General features: G+C 56.5%; 1 protein-coding gene across 2 annotated transcripts; it reads left to right on the top strand.

The window, feature by feature from the left end:
• The first annotated feature begins 962 nt into the window (after positions 1-962).
• Positions 963-19,289, top strand: ANKRD13B (ankyrin repeat domain 13B). Of its 2 annotated transcripts, none has more exons than XR_003515355.2 (15): positions 963-1,175; positions 12,728-12,863; positions 12,996-13,120; positions 13,208-13,253; positions 13,859-14,002; positions 14,098-14,287; positions 14,364-14,430; positions 15,452-15,533; positions 16,286-16,350; positions 16,585-16,715; positions 16,893-16,995; positions 17,338-17,490; positions 17,620-17,783; positions 17,866-17,942; positions 18,408-18,541. XR_003515355.2 is itself a non-coding variant. In XM_027568040.2 (15 exons), the coding sequence occupies exons 1-15, from the start codon at positions 1,062-1,064 to the stop codon at positions 18,637-18,639; spliced, it is 1,884 nt and encodes a 627-aa protein (XP_027423841.2). In that variant the 5' UTR covers positions 964-1,061; the 3' UTR covers positions 18,640-19,289. The 2 variants fall into 2 exon arrangements, 1 of the variants encoding a protein (XP_027423841.2); XM_027568040.2 differs by having other exon boundaries at positions 964-1,175; positions 16,838-16,995; positions 18,408-19,289.
• The last annotated feature ends 17 nt before the right edge of the window (positions 19,290-19,306 follow it).

Raw genomic sequence — 19,306 nt, 5'->3', positions numbered from 1 at the left:
CTCTGGTCCTTGCGGCGGACAGCAAATGGTGGGGGGGACTGCCCTTCCAGCCTTAGTGGTCCTTCCCTTTGAATGTCAAGTGTGGAAGGTGGAATTTAATTTGCTAAAGAAGGCAGGGACGACTCCTACATAATAGTTTCACGTGCCAGATCCCTGGTTGCTCCAACGACCTCTGGTACTATTGTCCCGCACCTTTCTCAGGAGTTCCCCCCCCAATCAGTCACTCTTCTTGGAATCTGGATCCCCCCTCACGTTCCACTGGGACCCAAACTCAGTCCTGAAGGCCACAGCTTCCCGCGCCCTCTAAGGCTTGAGCAAGGCCTGTAGCCCCTTCCCTCCCCCCAAAAAGGCAAAACGCCCGTGGGTGGGGGTGCGCCCCGGCCCACCCGGCGTCAGGACACGGTCTCCGTTCCCGCCAGCCCTGGCTCCCTCCCCACCCGCTCATGGGAGCAAGGGGGACCGTGCGGGACCTTCTCCGGCGCCCCGCCACCCGCAGTTCCACGAGGCGGACTACATGCCCCATGATGCCACGGGGCCGAGCTACCACAAGCTCTGCCCCGGGCACCCGGGTCCCCCTCCTCTCTCCCCCGCATCCCCGCATCTCTCGCCGGCCGCTCGGGCTGAGGGCCGGGCAATGCAGCTGCGGGGAGCCGGGGGCGGCGGGCGCGCGTCCCTGCGGCGGCGTCCCCGGGGTTCGCGCCCCGTGCGCCCCCGCGCCGGCTGCGGGCGCCTGCTCCCTCAGCCGAGCGGCGTCTTTGTGTGCGGGGGTGTGGGAGGTGAGGCGCGAGTCCGCGCCGCGGCGCCGAGCGCCCGCTCCCTCCCCGGGCGGGTGGGGGCCTCTCCGCGCCGCCCGCCACCGCCTCGCGAGGACGCCCGCGGCCCGCGCCGCCCGCACAGCGCCGGGCGCGCCGCCCCCGCCCGCCGGCGCCGCTCGCACATGCCCGAGCCGCAGCCCTGCGAGCAGGCAGCGCCGGCCCCCCGCCCCGCGGCCCCGGGCCCCGGCTCCGGCGCCGTCCCCCCTCCCCGGCCGGGCGCCGCGGCCCTGGCATGAGGAGCGGGCGATGATCCCGGCCAACGCCTCCGCCAGGAAGGGGCCCGAGGGCAAGTACCCGCTGCACTACCTCGTGTGGCACAACCGCCACCGCGAGCTGGAGAAAGAGGTCCGCGCCGGCCAGGTACGAGCGCCGTCGGGGCGCCGCGGGGACCCCACCGCCGGGCACGCCCGCCGGGTGTGGGGAGGGGGCGCGGCGCGGGCTGTCCCGCCTCCCCGGCGAGTTTGCAGCGCTTCTTTGTTCGCAGCCGCGGCTTTTGTGCTTGTTGACCGGGAGAGGGTGATGGGAGCGGCCCCCGCCCGCTCCCCTCCGGCTCGGACGGACGGCCCACACGTGTTCCGGACCCTCCCAGGTTGGGGTCGGGGGCACGGTGCCCCTCCTCGGCCGAGGCGGAGGGCTGCGGGGAGGGGCTGCGGGCTCGGGTCCGCGCTCCATGTGGTGGGAGAGTCCGCGGAGCAGCCGAGCAGCGACACCTCCCGCGTGAGTGTGCGGAGGTGGGCAAGGCCTGCGTCGGGAGGGGGGGTCACAGGTCAAGGATCAGAGAATAGGCTGTGACACTCCCAGGCATCCCAGCCCCACCCAGTGCCCTCTACCCTCCCGGGTGAGCGCTACATCTGTTTGCTCAGGTTGGGCAGAGCCCCTGGATCCCCCAGAGCCCAGCGCCGGCTCTGGAATGGAGTGGAGAGAGACACCCCCTCCCCGGGGAAGCCCTGAAGGGCCTTGTCCAGGTGCTGAAAGGAGCTCTCCTGCCCTCTGGTGCTGGGGCCTGGCTTCTAGGCGCGGAGGAAGCTAGGGGGCCACTGGGCACTGGAAGGGTTTGAGGTTCTGCACACAGAGCGGGCTCCCTGGTTCCTGCCAGTCAGGGAGAATGGTGGGTCAGCCAGCTTTGGCTGGGCGGTGGCCTCCCAGAGGCCGGGGTAAGGGATGGGGTCTCCTGGTCATTCTCCTGGACCAAGGCAGGGACAGTTCGCAGGTAGCTCCCAACTCTGCCACAGGCCACAGATGGGCATTTGGGGTGTGGATAACTCATCCTCCAGGCTGGGGGAGCAGGGGCCAGAGCTGGGCCCAGCCTGCCCTTCTTTGCCTCAGGCTGAGGCCAGCGGACTTGGCCCAGATCTGAGACCCTGGGGGCATGGGAGTGGTTCCTCCAGGAGTTGTCCCCTTGGGGAATATGCCTTTTGAGGGCCACTTCCTGAGTTACAGGAAGTTCAGTCTGAGGAGCTGTTTGCTTCCCAAAGGACGAGCGAGGTAGAGAGCAAGGTGAGGGTCAGAGAGCGTCTCGGAAGTCCACCACTGAGCCCTCAGAGCAGCAAAGCATCCACCTCTGCAGAGCAGTCCTAGGAAATGTTGGGGTGACCTGAGCCTCCAAGCCTCTGGGCTGGTTGGGCTGTCCACTTACATTCCACCTCTGCTTAAACAAGGGCACTCCAAGTTGCTCCTCAGACCATGCCTCTGTTTATCCATCGTAAAGGAAGTGGTTTGCAACCATCGAGCCCTGATGAAGGAAGTGAGGCCTGAGTGGTAGGTCCTGGGGGACAAAGATGAACAAACCAGGCACATCCCTGGCTCTCAAGGAGACCCTGTTCTGGTGATGTGAGCATGAACAGAGAAATACCGTATGATGTGCTGGGCGCTCGGACAATCCAGTCTCTCCTGACTCTTTTCTGTTTTCCTCCCATGAGGGCAAAAGAAGACAGGCTTCTGACACAGGTTACAGCTGGAGGGATTTAAATCTGATCCGAGAGGAACTTCCTGATGGGGTGATTGATGATTGGTCCAAGGACTGTTAGGCAGAAGGCGAGTGGCTGAATCTCCAGAAGGTCTTACTTGGACTCCCTTGTCTGAGGGGTGGCTGGTTCTTTTCTTGCTGAGATTGGAGAGAGGCAAAATGCCCTAGAAGAAAAGACTCTCACGTAGGCCTCTCTGACTGATAGTACTCAAGTCAGCCATCTTGCCGGAGTGAGATTGGGGTGGGGAGCCCGGGAACCCGCTGCATGTGGGGGTGCTTTGGGGCTGCTGAGTGTGTTTCTCTTTCCCCTTGGGCTGCCACAGAAACTAGGCACCAGGTTCAGCCCTATCTTCACCCTCCCATCCCTCCCACTTCCCTGGTGTGTTAATGTTTCCTTGAAAGGGACACTGTCTGCCCTGATCCAGGATGGCGTGGGGGAGGAAGGAATATAGGGCACTGGTTGAAGTTAACCCTTGTTCAGCCACAAAGGAGTCAGGCCAGTCCTCTCCTTCGCTCCAGGGGTGCCAAGAGGGAGAATGCCAATCAGTCCAGGCGAGAGAGGCTCCTGGATGTATCTCCACTCTAGGACTGACCCAGGATGGCCCTTGCATTCCAAAATGTGCACTATTCAGTCCTTAGGGCATGGGGCCCCCAGGGAGGGCCAAAGGTGCCCTACCCAGCCCTTTCCTGCCGGGGATGGGCCTGGGGGCAGCCACCTAACATCATAATGAAGCCCTGTAGACCCTAGACATCCCAGCAGGGGTTCCCTGACCTCTGGTGCCCCTAGCACCCACTGTCCCAGAACACATCCAAGCTTTCCTCAAGCACACAGCAGCTGGGTTTCCCTGGCTGCCTCTTCTGCCCTCCAAGAAAGCCCCACAGAGGCCCTCCCATGGGCAGGCTTGGCAATGCTGGCAGGCTGGGGAGGGGGATGGCATGGCAGGCTTCAGAGCAGATTCAGTGGCTTTGCTCAGTGCCCTCACCCCTATAGTGCTTCTTCGGGGCTGGAAGCAGGGAGCGGTGGGGAGATGGGAGGTGCTCACCAGGTGTTTTGGTGAGGGGAAGGGTCCATGACCACTCCTAGTTGGCATCCAGCAGGATGATGGTTGCCGGGCACCCTGCTTCCTGTCACACACATGCCCTGCCAGACCGGGAGGGGGCCAGGGGGCCGTAGGCCAGTGGATGTGCCAGTTTCCCCTTGGCTGACGAGGCCGTGAGGTTGGCTCAGCTGGCTGTGTTCTTGAGTCACAAGTCCCTGGTGTTCCCCGGGGGGGCAGGAGGTGGAGGTTAGGCTGTAGAGCTCCCTGTGGGAGGGCTGAGGGGAGCAGGGTTCTTCCCTTGGCAACAGGGACTCTGGAGGGGGCCAGACTGTGTTCTTAAGGAATCATTTTCTTTCTTCCTGGGGCTGCCTCCATCATGGCCCTCCTCCCTGATTTCCTCAGTTCATCCTCCTGACCTAGAAGCAGGCAGGATGGGATTGTGGGGGCCCTAGATTCTCAGACAGAGGCTCCCCCACCCGAGGTACCTGGTGTGTCCCGGAGCACCTGTGACCCCCTCTCCCCCTCAAGTAGGCAGTCCCACAGCTGATGAGTTGGGAAGCTCAAGAGAGGGACCTACAAACCTCAGAAACCCAACATCAGTGTGTCTGGGAAACAGTGGAGGGGCCGCATGGGGCAGGATGGAGGGGGGCTGCGTGGGAGGAGAGTCAGTAGGTGCCACCCTCAGCCACCCAGCTCAGCTTGAGGAAGCATCCCGCCTCCCTGACCCTTGAGGGAGCTCAGGCCTACCTGGTGGGAAGGCTGGGAAGCAGTGGCCACCCCAGCCTCTGGTGGTCCTCCTTGGGGCTGGGGAAGGCAAAGGAGCAGGGAAAGGAGACCAAGGCTAAGCATGCCAGGCTCTATGCTCTGGGCGCTTCACCTTTCTTCTCCAGCTGTACACATTTGGTGTGTCCTTGTAAGATTTCATCTAACAAAAGGATTCTGCTAATGCTAAACCAGTTTGAAAGATACCCCGCTAGTGCCTGTGGGCTCGGGGGTACGCGGTGTGCGAGTTCACTGGCCACAAGTGTGCGTGCTATGCATCAGTAGGCTCGTGCAGATCCAGAGGGCGTCTGAGCACACAGGTGCCGTATAGGGCAGCACACGGACCCTGAGCGAGGGCCAGAGGAGTAGGCCTGGGTATTCCTGTGGTACCTGTTCACGCGTGTGCGCAGCTAGGTGCGGGCCTGGGTACAAGCAGGGCGTCCCCCTGCCCAGGGAGCCCCAGCCCCTAAGCTCAGTAGACCCCTCCCCCCCCCTGCTTTTGTCCAGCGGATGCCTGCTGGGGTGCAGAGTTTCATTCTCCTGGTGGGGAGGGTCGGGTGTTAGGTTCATGGGAACCTTTTTCATTCCAGCAGTGAAATAGCTGCAGGCCTTCGCTGAAGAAATGAATGAATTTGCCCACCTGGGCCCCGGGCAAGATGCCACTTCCACTGTAGGCCCTGCTTTGGGTGGGTTGGGGGAGCTTCTCTGGGGGTGGGCTGGGTGCATGCGGTGGGGCGGGGGAGGCCCACATGACCCCCCCCCCCAGCAAACAGCAGGGCCCTGGGACCGCGGGCAGAGCCCCTGAGGAGTAGAGGGAGGGAGCAGTGCCAGCCTCTCTCCAGGGCCTGGAGGTGAGACACCTGAGGGCGGAGGGGGGCAGGCAGCATCTGGAAACCCCCCCCCCCCCCCCCCCGCGTGTGTGTGTGTGTGTGTGTGTGTGTGTGTGTGTGTGTGTGTGTGTGGGCGGGGTGCCCTGCCCGCTCCTTGGAGCCTTGTTAGCAGCAGTAGCGGGTCTGGGGCAGGGCTGGGGGCCGGAGATGGCTCAGCTGCAGCTCCCTGGGAAGACTCCTGACTTCCCAGCTCGGGAGCTATGGGCCCTCGGTCCCACCCCAGGACTCAGGGCCCACCTCGGTTGTCGGCCGCCTGGGGGCTCAGCCCATCCCATAATAGGGAAAGAGTAAATAGTGCTCTCCCTCCTCTGTGGGGAGCTGGTGTAGAGGAGCGCGGGGTGGGGGCGCTCAGATCTCTAAGTCACCGCTCACAGGGCCACATGGGCCAGGCATACTTTGTTGTTTTTGTTTGTTTTTCCTGAGGTTCCTAATATATTTAAAAATGAAGAAATGAGGGCCCCTGCCTGGCTCCACCAGTAAAGCTTGTGACTCCTCATCTCAGGGTCGTGAGTTCAAGCCCCAACTTGGGCATGGAGACTCCTTAAAAAATTAAAAATAAACAATGAAGAAATGCCAACAGAGGGTTATAAAAATTATGTAAATTGCTTAAATTATTTAAAATGTTCTTTTGTGACAATGGAGTTCATTCTCATGTTTTAAAACATATTTAGCTGTTGTTAGAGGCTTGTCATGAAAAGGCAGTAGTCCTCACCCCAGCCCTCCCCACCTCTCTCATTCCCTGGAGGCGACCACCTTGAACGCTAGGGTGTTCTGTTATTTACCTCCATAATTATAAACAATATACGTCTATGACGTATATAAACCAATATGTTTATTGGTTTATCAGTTTTACATGTTATTGCCTTCCCTCCCCATGTCCCTTAAATATAGTCACTTATGCATTTGTTGAACAAATATTTATGAAGCACCAGGTATGTGCCAGGCACTGTCTAGGGGCTGGGGATGTAGCATTGAACAAAACACACAGGGACCCTCCCTCTGTGGGGCTTACAGTCTCAGTGAGGGAGACAATGAAAAACTGGACAAGCAATCTAACGTGGGAAGAGAACTAAAGCAGGATCAGTGGCGACAGATAGATACATAGCAAGTGTCATTTGAGATGGGTTGTAAGGGCAGGCCTTTCTGAGGAGGTGACATTTGAGCGGCCACCTACGCGGAGCGAGGGAGAAAATGCCGGGGCCACCTAGGGCGTCGAGCAGAGTGGAGTTTGGAGGAGAGGTGGGAGAGCACATGAGTTCAAGGAGGCGTCCAGGGCTGTTGGATTCTATTCTAAACAGGATGGGAAGCCTTGGGAGTATTTTGAACTAAAGGGTGTCAGGACCTGCAGAACGTTTCACAGGATGACAGACGCCGCGATGGGTCATGGGGAGAACAGAGCTAAGAAGCCAAGAGAGGAGTGAAGAGACCACAGGGCCACCGGGTGAGAGAGAGGCTGGCTGCCACCAGCATGGTAGCCTCAAGGTGATGAAAACTGAGAAGCGTCTGGATCTGTTTTGAATGTAGAGCCTATGAGATCGGGTCTATGCTGATGGATTAGATATGGAAGGTGAGAGAGAAGGAAGAGAGAAAGACAGTTACAAAGTTTTGTTTGTTTTTACCAAAAAAGGGAGTGAACTGAGGTAATGTTTCCTATGAGGGGAGAATTGGGGCAGGGGCAGCTGTCCAGGAATGGCTGGAGTGAAGAAGGCGAGGGAAAGATGAGAAGTCGCGGGAAGTCAGGATGTCCCATTTTGTCTCATGAATTCAGTTATCTTTTCATATATTTCTGAGGATGTCAATTACTGTTTTCCCTCCAGAAAGTTTTCTCCTGTTTCCTGCATTGACAGTGTTTCCTCTGGGTTTTTTGCATCTGTTTGCATGTTTTGGTATCTTCATGTTGGTGGCTTTCCTCAAATGTCCAGTCACCCTTGGCTGTTGGAGCATATTGAAGAATGGGGGTGTGGAGGGGTGCCCAGGTGGCACAGCGTCTGACTCAGTTTCAGCTCAGGTCACGATCTCGGGGTCGTGAGATCGAGCCCCGTGTCAGGTTCTGCGCACAGTGTGGAGTCTGCTTGGGATTCTCTCTCTCTCTCCCTCTGCCCCTCCCACTCATGCTCGCTCTCTCTCTCTAAAATAAATAAATCTAAAAAAAAAAAGAATGGGGGTGTGGAGCTTATTGATGCATGGGTGGTACTACTATGCAATGATTGGCTGGCAAGCTGGCCTGCTTATTGTAGGATCCCCAAATATCTGTACCCAGAGGTCTCTGGTGCCTCTAGTGTCCCCAAAGAAGAATCCTCCAATCTCCTACTAGGGGTGGGATGGGGCAGTGGTGTGGAGGCAGGGAAGGGACTGAGCTTTCACTGTTCACTACTTTTTAGCCCCATGACCTCATCCTCAGGCCAGTGTCCCCAAATCCAGTGCATGTCAGGCTCAATTTCTACAGAGAATAAATTCCTGGCATCCTATGGAGGGGAAGGGGGGCGTCTCCCAGCTTTTCAAGATTGGGGAGGGGGCCAGGCGTTCTGAATTTTAACCAGCTCCCCTGTATTTAGCTCTGAGCCTCACTTACACCTCTGCCATCCCCACTGCCTGCATGTTCTGGACATTTCAAGGGTGATCTGGCCTGACACTCACTGGGGTTCCCCTTTGTGAATGCTTGGGTTCTAGTACCCTCTGCTCCCCTAAGTCAGTTGTAATGCCTCAGCCACTTTCCGCGTTCTAAAGATGCGTTAACATTTTTCATCTGCTAACATCTTTTCTCTTTACTCTTGTGGGTTTTAAATATTTTATTGACATTCTTATACTTACTCACAAATTTTCCTTTTGGGGCACTCTTCATTCCTTTGTACGGATCTAAGTTTCCATCTGTTAACGTTTTTCTTCCACTTGAATAACTTCCTTTAACATTTCTTGCATGTCTTCTGGTGATAAATTCTCTTAGCTTTTTCTGTTTGTCCACAAAAATCTTCATTTCCTCTTCATTTTTCACAGAATATAGAATTCTAGGTCAAGGGCGCCTGGGTGGCTCAGTCGTTAAGCGTCTGCCTTTGGCTCAGGTCATGATCCCAGGTTCCTGGGGTCGAGTCCCACATCGGGCTCCCTGCTCCGCGGGAAGCCTGCTTCTCCTTCTCCGACTCCCCCTGCTTGTGTTCCTGCTCTCGCTATCTTTTTCTGTCAAATAAATAAAATCTTTAAAAAAAAAAAAAGAATTCTAGGTCAACATTTTTCCCCCCAGCACTTTAAACATTTCATTCTATTGTTTTCTAGCTTGCATCGTTTCCCTTGAGAAGTATTCATTATTTCCTGTGTTCTTCATAGTGTGTCTCATTTCTCAAAAGAATTTTAAGATTTTGTTTTTATCACTAGTTTTCAGCACTTGATTATGATGGGCCTTAGTGTAGTTTTCTTGGCATTTACCTTGCTTGGGATTCGTTGAGTTTCTTGGTTCTGTGGGTTTATCATTGTGTTAGTTTGTGCAAAAAATTACCACAGAATGGGTGGGTTAAAACAACAAAATTTTATTCCCTCATTGTTTTGGAGGTTGGAAGTCCAAACTCAAGGAGTCAGCAGGGCCCCACTCCTTCCAAAGGCTCCAGGGGAGAATCCTTCCTTGCCTCTTTCAGCTTCTGGTGTCTCCAAGCATTTCTTGGCTTGTGGTTGCATAATTTCATTCTCTGTCTCTTTACATAGAGCTTCTCTCTTCATGGATCTCTCCTTTGTATGTCTTATAAAGACATCTCATTGGATTTAGGGTCCACCCGGATAATGCAGGCTGATCTCAGGGCGCCTGGGTGGCTCAGTTGGTTAAGCAGCTACCTTCGGCCTGGGTCATGATCCCAGGGTCCTGGGATCGAGTCCTGCATCTGGCTCCCTGCTCAGAGGGGAGCCTCCCCTCTCCCTCTGCCCCTCCCCCTGCTTGTGCTCGCTTTCTTTTTTTTTCTTTTAAAGATTTTATTTATTTATTTGAGAGAGAGAGAGAGAGAAACAGCATGAGAGGGGAGAGGATCAGAGGGAGAAGCAGGCTCCCCGCTGAGCCGGGAGCCCAATGTGGGACTCGATCCCAGGACTCTGGGATCATGACCTGAGCCGAAGGCAGTCGCTTAACGAACTGAGCCACCCAGGCGCCCTTGTGCTCGCTTTCTCTCTCTCAAATAGATAAAAAAAAAAAAAATCCAGGCTGATCTTGTTTTGAGATCCTTAATTTCACCTGCAAAGACCTATGTTCCAGGGTGCCTAGGTGGCTCAGTCAGTTAATCATCCAGCTCTTGGTTTCTGCTCAGGTCATGATTTCAGGGTCATGAGACTGAGCCCTGCATCAGGCTATGCACTCAGTGCAGAGTCTGCTTGTCCCTCTCCCTCCTCCTCTGCCCTTCCACCCCACCCCTCACGCACAGGCATGCACACGCTCTCTCTCTCTCTCTCAAATAAATAAATAAAATCTTTAAAAAAAAAACCCACCCATGTTCCAAAGAAGATCACATTCACAGGTTCTGGGGGTTAGGGTATAGACATATATTTTGGGTGGGTACCACCATTCAACTCCCTATAGCAATTAAAAAAAAAAACAAATTCGGAAAAATGTTTAATGTTATCTATTTAAATTTAAATTTCTCTTTAAGTTTTAAAAAGATAATGTTATCTCTTTCAATTTCAATTTCAATTTTTTTAAGATTTTATTTATTCAAGAGAGAGCATGAGCAAGAGAGAGAGAGAGAAAGAGAGAGAGAGCATGAGTGAGCATGAGCAGGGGGTAGGGGCAGAGGGAGAAGCAGACTCCCCACTGAGCAGGGAGCCCGATGTGGGACTCAATCCCAGGACCCTGGGATCATGACCTGAGCCGAAGGCAGACGCTTAACCAACTGAGCCACCCAGGTGCCCCCAAATTTAAATATTAAAGAGATAATGTTATCTCTTTAAATTTCTTATTTCTCCTACTTCCTTATCCTATCCTTTGGGGACTCCAATCACACATAGTTAGAATGCCTTATAGTGTCCCATAGATAGTTGAGGCTCTGAATGTTTTTCAGTACTTTTTTCCTCCTCTGTGCTCCATTTCTGTTCTATGTGTTCTGTTGTTATATCTTCAAGTTCACTGATTTTTTTATTCTGTATGTCTAATCCAATGAATTTTTCATTTCAGAAATTATACTTATCTCTTACTCTTTCCCCATGAACATTGTGTTCATGTGTTTCTGTAAACTCATGAGCACACTGAGCCATTTACCATCTTTATCATTTCTTTTTTTCAAGGTTTATTTATTTGAGAGAGAGAGAGAGAGAGAGCACACGGGTGGGAGGGGCAGAGGGAGAGGGAGAGAGAGTCTCAAGCAGATTCCACACTGAGCGGGGATCCTGACTGGGGGCTTGATCTCACGACCCTGAGATCATGGCCTGAGCTAAAACCAAGAGTCCGATACTTAACTGACTGTGCCACCAAGGTGCCCCATCTTTATCATTTCTGAATATCTCCCAATTATGGGTCATATTTTCCTACTTCTTTGCACGTCTAGTAATTTTTTTCTGGTAGTTTGTAACTGGGTATTATTGCAAATAATATTGCAAATATTATCATATTAAGCATCTGGATTTTATTGTCTTCCTTTAGAGTGTTAGGCTTTGTTCTGACCAACTAAGCTAAGTTACTTGTAAACCAGTTTGATCCTTGTGAGATTACTTTTAATCTTTATTAGATTGGATTTAGGTAAGCCTTTTCTCTCAGGATAGTTTAGCGCTACTACTAAGGCGTACCCATTCTTGGGTCTCTGTGGAATACCCTGGGCAAGCAACAAGGACTCTCCACTCTAGCAGGTTGGAGCTTGAATGTCTCCTTGCCCTGAGACATGAGAATTTCGAGAATTTTCCAGCTTATTGCTCCTTTTCTACCTAGTGTTGCCGAGTTTCACTCTACACAGGCCAAGTTTAGTATTCAGCAAAGGCTTGGAGGAACCCCATGCAGATTTCTGGAGCTCTTTGCACAGCTCACTCCTTCCTGAAACTCTGTCCTGCAACTTCTTGCTACCTCAGCCTCCCTGAACCCCTCTCTCTGTCTCCCCAGCTCCCAGCAAGACTACCATGCTCTGCTAGAGATTCCCCTCCCTGAATTGCTGTCTAGAATGTTCCTCCATGTAGAAATCTAAGCCATCATAGGGCCTACCTTGTTTGTTTCTCTTACTTCAGAGATCACAGTCCTGGGCTACTTGTTGCCTACTATCTGAAAACAATTATTTCATGTATTTTGAAGCAGTAGTTTTCTTTGTTTATGGGAGGATGATTTCAGCTTATCTCATCATGGTTGCAGTAGAAGCCTTTTGACTGGCATTTTAATCAAGTTTGGGGATGGAGAGGAGGAGTTACATGTATGTGGTCAGTTCACTGTATTTAGCTAGAGGCCTTTAGGCTCCTGAAATTTATTTATTTATTTAAAAGATTTTATTTATTTATTTGACACACAGCGAGAGAGGGAACACAAGCAGGGGGAGTGTGAGAGGGAGAAGCAGGCTTCCCGCGGAGCAGGGAGCCCGATGCGGGGCTCGATCCCAGGACCCTGGGATCATGACCTGAGCCGAAGGCAGACGCTTTAACAACTGAGCCACCCAGGCGCCCCCTGAAATATATTTAAATATTTATGTTTAACAGACATGTTTTTTACCGCCCAACAAAAATCTCATACAATTCATCATGCTATTCACAAAACAGTAATAGGATTTGTAAAAAAAATTAAAAAAAAAAGTTAATACATAGTGTTCCACAGGCAAAGGACGTGGGTTTGAAGTGGTACCATGAACATATCCTTCATTCCTATCAATCTGTTATAGCAACTGTGAAGCCTCATTCAGTGATAATGTCAATGATCTAAATTGATAGCCCTTCCTGAAGGTGTGATCTTGGACCTGTAGGTTGGGTCCTGCCTCAAGTGCCCTCCTTGGCCAACAGCCTCTCTACACCACCCTTGAACCCTAGACTTACTCTTCCCAGGCAGCCCAGTTTGGAGCCTTGGAAGAGTCAACCCAGTCAGGGGACGTAGGTGGCCAGGAAAGGAGGAAGGGCCTTCCTTCCTCAGAGCTGCTTCCTGCCCTGTCCTGCAGGCCTCTTTTCACCTGCCCAGCACCCCGCGCATTGTGTCTCTGTTCCGTTGCCTGGTGAGGTGGGCAAGGCAGGGCGGCCAGGTGGCTCCTGCCTGCCTAGAGGCTGTTGGGCTCAGATGGGCTGCCTCAGAGGTGACCAGGGATACATCTTCACCTCCTTCTCCAGGTGGACATCGAGCAGCTGGATCCCCGCGGGCGGACTCCCCTGCACCTGGCCACCACACTGGGACACCTTGAGTGTGCCCGTGTGCTCCTAGCACACGGGGCAGATGTGGGCAGGGAGAACCGCAGCGGCTGGACAGGTGGGCGCCCCTGCTCACCCCAGCCCCACAGCCAGGGTCTCCCAGCTTCGAACCTTCCCCCTGGGTGAGCGGACGGGGGCCCCCAGGGAGGGTTCTGCCCTGACGTTGCCTCCCCCCCGCCCCGCCCCGCAGTGCTTCAGGAGGCTGTGAGTACCCGGGACCTGGAGCTGGTGCAGCTGGTGCTACGGTACCGGGACTACCAGCGGGTGGTGAAGCGGTTGGCGGGCATCCCCGTGCTCCTGGAGAAGCTTCGCAAGGTGAGGGCCAGCCTCTCGGCCTCCCCACCGCAACCCTCGAGCCCTGTGTCTAGCACAGACTTAGGTACCCTCCTTCTCATTCTCCAGGCCCAGGACTTCTACGTGGAGATGAAATGGGAGTTCACTAGCTGGGGTAAGGGGGCCGGGGCAGGGGGGCCCTCTGTGGGCATCCTCCCACCCAGGGCTTTTGCACCTGCTGCTCTCCTGCGTGGTGCTCTTCCCGGGGCTCCTTCTCATCCTTGAGTTCCCAGCTCAGTGCCACCCCCTTAGCCTAGCTTTTCCATGCTGCCTCAGACACTGTCTGGATTCCATTATTATTACTTCCTTCACTTTGTAAGGATCCGATCGTTTGTTTGTTACTTGTCACTCCTTGCTAGAAGGTAAGCGCCCAGAGGGCACGGGTCTTGTCTTGTTCAATGTTGTATCCTCAGTGACTAAAATAGTGCCTGGTACACAGTAGGTGGTTAGTAAATATTTGTTGGAAGACGGGATGAAAGATTGAGTAAGTGAATTAACAAATGGTGGCTACTAGGGACTTGCTGGTGACGGGGACGTGCCTATGTCCGGCTTCAGGTTGCTCACGTCGGAGTGACTGGTTTACATTCACGTGGGGGGAGTTGGGGAGTTCTCTCGTCCTTTCCGGGCCACACCGCTGACCCTGACCCCCGTGCCCCGGGGTGGCCCAGGTTGGGTGGGCCAGTCAAATTGAAGCCACCTCTGACCTTCCCTTCCACCTAGTGCCCTTGGTGTCCAAGATCTGTCCCAGCGACACCTACAAAGTGTGGAAGAGTGGGCAGAACCTTCGGGTCGATACCACGCTCTTGGGCTTTGACCACATGACGTGGCAGCGAGGGAACCGCAGCTTCGTCTTCAGGGGCCAAGGTCAGGCAGGCAGGAGGTGGGGCAAGGTGGGAAGGCTGGGGACACCCACTTGCCTGCCCCCGCCAAACACCCCTGTGCTGTTCTGTGGCTGGTAGATACGAGCGCCGTGGTCATGGAGATTGACCATGACCGCCGCGTGGTGTACACGGAGACGCTGGCCCTGGCCGGGCAGGACCGGGACCTGCTGCTGGCGGCCGCCCAGCCCACGGAGGAGCAGGTGCTAAGCCGGCTCACTGCGCCCGTCGTCACCACACAGCTCGACACCAAGAACATCTCCTTTGAGAGGTGAGTGGGCACAGCCTTGGTAGCCTCGAGCCAGCCTGCTGGGGGGCCCCTCACCTGGACCACTCTGCTTCCCCAGGAACAAGACTGGCATCCTGGGCTGGCGCAGCGAGAAGACCGAGATGGTGAACGGGTACGAAGCCAAGGTGAGGCTGTCGCTCCCTGATCCTGGAGCCCGCCCACTCTGGCCTACAGCCGGCTGGGCGGGGGCTTCCCGACCACCCCCTCCCAGCCTTGGAGGTGCAGAGGCAACGCGGCGTGGAGGGAGGGCATGAGACTCAGAGGCAGCTGATGAGGACGGCCAGTTTACTGAGCACTCACTGTATTCACGTTCAGGGCACCATCCCCATGTTTTATTTGCATGACGTATGAATACGCGCACGCGCTCAGTCCCAGCAGATTTGGGAAGGTGCTATTATTATTATTCCCGTTTTACAGATTTCATTGAGCCTTTCCCACCGTATCCCATTTAGTCTTCACCACGACTGTGGGGTAGGGTATTGGCCCATTCTCTGATGAGGAAACAGGCTTGGAGTGGTCACATGACCTGTACAGGGTCGCTCAGCTATCAGTGGCCCAGCTGAGGTTCAGACCTTGGCTGCCTGACTCCAAAGCCAGGCCTTTACCCCTGAGGATACTGTGTTGGTCCCTCTGGGACCCTTGTCACCCCCATGGGGCCCGAGGGTGGCGCCGGTGAAAGCAGGAGCTAACGCGCGCAGAATGGCCCTGCGGGGTTTCCTCCTGGAAGGCTTCCCCGGCCTGCTAGGCTGGGCTAAGGCCTCTGCTTTTGGTTCCCACAGCCCTGTGCTCCCCCCACCAGAGTGGGTCTCACACTATGTTATAACTGTCCCTTTTCTTGTCTCTTCAGCTAGTGTGTGAACCTCCAAAGGGTGGGGATTGTCTCCAGTTGTGCTCGTTCACCGCTGTACCCCTGATGTCTGCCTCAGGGCCTGGCACATAAAGGCTCCTCACAAAATGTTTGTTGAATGAATAAGAGAATGGATGAATGACTTCATATATTCACTTGCCCAAAGGCTGGGAGATTGGAGCGAACAGCTCCCCCGTCCCCCGGTGGCCCCTCCTTTGCAGAAAGTGTTCATAATGCCCTTGGGGGCAGGAGGTAGGGTACCAGAATTGTCTTTGAGCCCTTTCCTCATCTGTCCCCAGGTATATGGGGCATCCAATGTGGAGCTCATCACCCGGACACGGACAGAGCATCTTTCAGAACAGCACAAGGGCAAGGTCAAAGGTAATGAAGCGGAGGTGGATGGGGAGAGGTATGAGGGAGCAGCGCCCACTTGAGTCCCTCCATCAGTGCTCCCTGTGACATCCCAGCAAAAGCCGGGTAGTTTATTCACGCAAACACATTTCAGTTCAAGTGCTGAGTGCTGATAATTGAGAGTGACTGCCTGGAGTGCAGCTAGGAAGATTCTAGGCAACGTTCGGGCTCGATGGGAGGGAACGCTACAGCTGGTAACTGACGTCCGCATTGGATTTGGGGTGGAAGCGTCATGTGTGTGGTTTATTGGCCATCCCCGTCCAGTGGACCAGGCCCTAAGCAGTAAGTCAGGGGGCCTGCCACTGATCCTCTGTGCCTCTTGATACCACACCTGACTCTTGGGCATCAGTGAGTCTCTCTAGAGTAGCAAGACAGGAGAACCAAATGAGGTAATTAAGACAGAAGTGCCCGAAGGAAAACACAGACAGACACATGCGTACCCCAGCACTGCTCACCAAAGGCACGTATTTCTTGTCCAGTGTCACCAACGTGGACCCTTTTGGAAGTTTCTCCAGAGCCCCAGGCCTATTTTTATTCCCGCTGTGCTTGTGGTCCTGGTCCCTGTCCCTTAGAGTCCTCAGTCACCTTCAGATGCAGGTGCCCAAGTGTTTGGTGTGGCTGAGCAGTCCTCCCCACCTGCCAGGAACCAGCCTCCTCACTAGGTCTCGGGGGCTGGCACGGCTGAGGGTTCAGTGTCCTCTGAGATGCCACATTTCTTGTAGGCTGTAAGACACCTCTGCAGTCCTTCCTGGGAATTGCTGAGCAGCATGGGGGCCCCCAGAATGGGGTGAGTGTGTGCCAGGGGTGCCCTCGTGTGGAAGGGTGTGGATGTGGCTCAGGAGGCAGCCTGGGAGGCGTCCTGCCCAGCACGGCCTGTGTGAAACTACTTTCCACACTGCCCAGGGCCATGTCAGCTGCAGGGTGGCTGGGGGGGATGGCTCTGGGGCCCACGATCCCAAATGGTTGGCCTGGCATCAGAGACTGAGAAGGGCTCACGGGTACCTCCTCATGTGGTATACAGACCCTGATCACTCAGACTCTGAGCCAAGCCAACCCCACTGCCATCACTGCAGAAGAGTACTTCAACCCCAACTTTGAGCTTGGCAACCGGGACATGGGCCGCCCCATGGAACTCACCACCAAGACACAGAAGTGAGGTCCCCTGATGGTGCTGGGGAGGGCTGGGTGGGGCAGGGCTGGGCGGGGCTTCCAGAAGGTACTCGGAGGCCGTGGCTTCTACTATGCCCCTCACCCCTTGGGATCTGGGGGGGCAGGTTCAAGGCCAAGCTGTGGCTGTGTGAGGAGCATCCCCTGTCCCTGTGTGAGCAGGTGGCCCCCATCATTGACCTCATGGCTGTCAGCAATGCGCTTTTCGCCAAGCTCCGGGATTTCATTACCCTACGCCTGCCGCCTGGTTTCCCGGTCAAGATTGGTGAGACCCCAGCCCCATTTCCTCTCAGCCGCTGGTGTGTGTGTGTGTGTGTGTGTGTGTGTGTGTGTGTGTGTCAAGATTGGTGAGACCCCAGCCCCATTTCCTCTCAGCCGCTGGTGTGTGTGTGTGTCAAGATTGGTGAGACCCCAGCCCCATTTCCTCTCAGCCGCTGGTGTGTGTGTGTGTGTGTGTGTGTGTGTGTGTGTGTGTGTGTGTGTGTGTGTGTGTGTGTGTGTGTGTGTGTGTGTGTTGAGGGGTGGGTAGGGCTTAGATGAGGTAAAGATGAGGGGTGCCAAGGTGTGAGAAGGTGGGTGGTGGCACCCGCTGTTTCTTCATCCTCAGAAATCCCAATCTTCCACATCCTCAACGCTCGCATCACCTTCGGGAACCTCAATGGCTGCGACGAGCCGGTGCCGTCGGTGCGAGGCAGCCCCAGCAGTGAGACGCCGTCCCCAGGCAGCGACTCCTCCAGCGTCAGCAGCTCCAGTTCCACCAGTGAGGCCCTCCCCATCTGCGTGTCCGCCCGCACGTCCCTCCCCACCGAGCACTGGCCGGCTCCCTGCGCAGGCAGGAGGCCGGAGGGTGCGTGCGGCCACACCCTGACCCCCAGCCTGGCGTCCTCAGCCTCGTGCCGCGGCTGCGAGATCTCCCCCGCGTTGTTCGAGGCCCCGCGCGGCTACAGTGTGCTGGGCGGCCAGCGGGAGGCGGCGGCCCGCGACGACGACGACGACCTGCTGCAGTTCGCCATCCAGCAGAGCCTGCTTGAGGCGGGCAGCGAGTATGACCAGGTGCGTCCCCGCCGCCGCGCTGCCCCACGGGACTGCGGCCTGCCGTGCCGCCCGAGCCGACCGGCCACGCCCCTCCCTCCAGGTCACTATCTGGGAGGCGCTGACCAACAGCAAGCCGGGCACTCACCCCATGTCCTACGAGGCTCGTCGACAGGACAGGTCAGTGCCCGCCTGTCCTGACCTAGCACCCCTCCCCCGAAATAACACATGCACGGAGTCCCTCAGGACGCTGTCGCAGTGGGTGAGGACACCAACGGCTGGGCGGCCCCTCGTGGCCCCAGGAAACCGTGGTACTCTCCGTAGGGCCCCTACTGGTTTGCAGAAGGCTTCCACCCCCACCCTTTCCTCACTCCAAAAGCAGCCTCAAGGCCTTCAGACCCTTACCGGGCAGGATGTTAAGGCTGGCGTTCTAGAAGATGCCCACACGTGCTGGTGCACCGTCAGCTGCGAGGATGGGCTTTGTAGGGGCAGAGCTGGGTGGGAGCCAGGGAGGTGACGCAGGACTCATCGGCTCCAGCGGAGGGTGGCGAGGCCTCCTCTGTCCTGGGGCCCCCACGCAGTCTCCCGGCCCCGCTTACGGGCAGGCGCGCCCCGGAACCCTCGACGTATCTTACCCGCCCCCAGGAGCGCCCCGCCCACGCCGCAGCGCCAGCCCGCCCCCCCCGCGGCCCTGGCGTCGGTGCCCAGCCCTCGGCCCAGCCCGCGCCCGGGCGGCCACGTGTTCCGGAGCTACGACGAGCAGCTGCGGCTGGCCATGGAGCTGTCGGCGCAGGAGCAGGAGGAGCGGCGGCGGCGCGCGCACCAGGAAGAGGAGGAGCTGGAGCGCATCCTGCGGCTCTCGCTGACCGAGCAGTAGCGCCCGCGGCAGGACCCCTGGGCCCCGCCTCGCCCGCCCCGCCCCGGAGCCAGACTCGCTCGGGCCCGCGTGCCCGCCGGGCGCGGCCGGGAGACTGGAGCCGCAGGCTCGGGGCCGGTGAGGCGCCCCTGGCACCAGCCGGGCAGGGGTTCGGCGAGGTCGCGGGGTACCTGTCCCGGCCAGGGCCCCGGAGGCAGCTCTCACGGCCCGGTCCCCCCCTGCTTTGCTGTATCCTGACGCCCACCACTCTATCCTGGGCGCAGACTTGTCCGAGGGGGCCAGGCCGTCCTGAGGGGGAGGCGGGTCCTTAGAGGAGCAGTGTCCCCCCTCCCTCGCTCCTTCTGGCCGGTCCTCCTTTTCTGCTCACAGAACCCAGTGTAGGACACTGTCCGTGAAGCCTTTGCATCTCCGCTCTTCACCCCAGGGGGGGCAGCTGAGCTCCCCACGTGCTGTGTTGCTGCTTTGTCCCAGACACAAACCAGCGCGTCGAGGGCCCAGCTCCTCCTTCACCCCGGCATTTCAGCGTCAAGTGCACTTAGCGGGGTGCCCGGCTTCCCCAGCCCCCCCCCCCCACGCCCCTCCCGGGTCTCAGGGTGGTCCCAGTTTCTCCTTGGGCGGCCAGAGGTTGGAGTCCCCATGCCCACGGCACGCTTTTGTGATCAGGGAG

Source organism: Zalophus californianus, chromosome 16 (genome assembly GCF_009762305.2).
Source record: "Zalophus californianus isolate mZalCal1 chromosome 16, mZalCal1.pri.v2, whole genome shotgun sequence".
NCBI classification, from domain to species: Eukaryota; Metazoa; Chordata; class Mammalia; order Carnivora; family Otariidae; genus Zalophus; species Zalophus californianus.
The sequence above is the reverse complement of the archived record's forward strand: the minus strand, read 5'-3'. Positions and strand labels throughout refer to the sequence as shown.

What these genes read in the sequence shown, in the direction of transcription:
- ANKRD13B (XM_027568040.2), top strand. Translation starts at nt 1,062, where the DNA reads ATGATCCCGGCCAACGCCTCCGCCAGGAAGGGGCCCGAGGGCAAGTAC. An exon ending in TCCTGGAGAAGCTTCGCAAG is followed by an intron (nt 13,121 to 13,207) that starts GTGAGGGCCAGC and finishes CTCATTCTCCAG; the next exon opens with GCCCAGGACTTCTACGTGGA. An exon ending in ATGGGAGTTCACTAGCTGGG is followed by an intron (nt 13,254 to 13,858) that starts GTAAGGGGGCCG and finishes CCTTCCACCTAG; the next exon opens with TGCCCTTGGTGTCCAAGATC.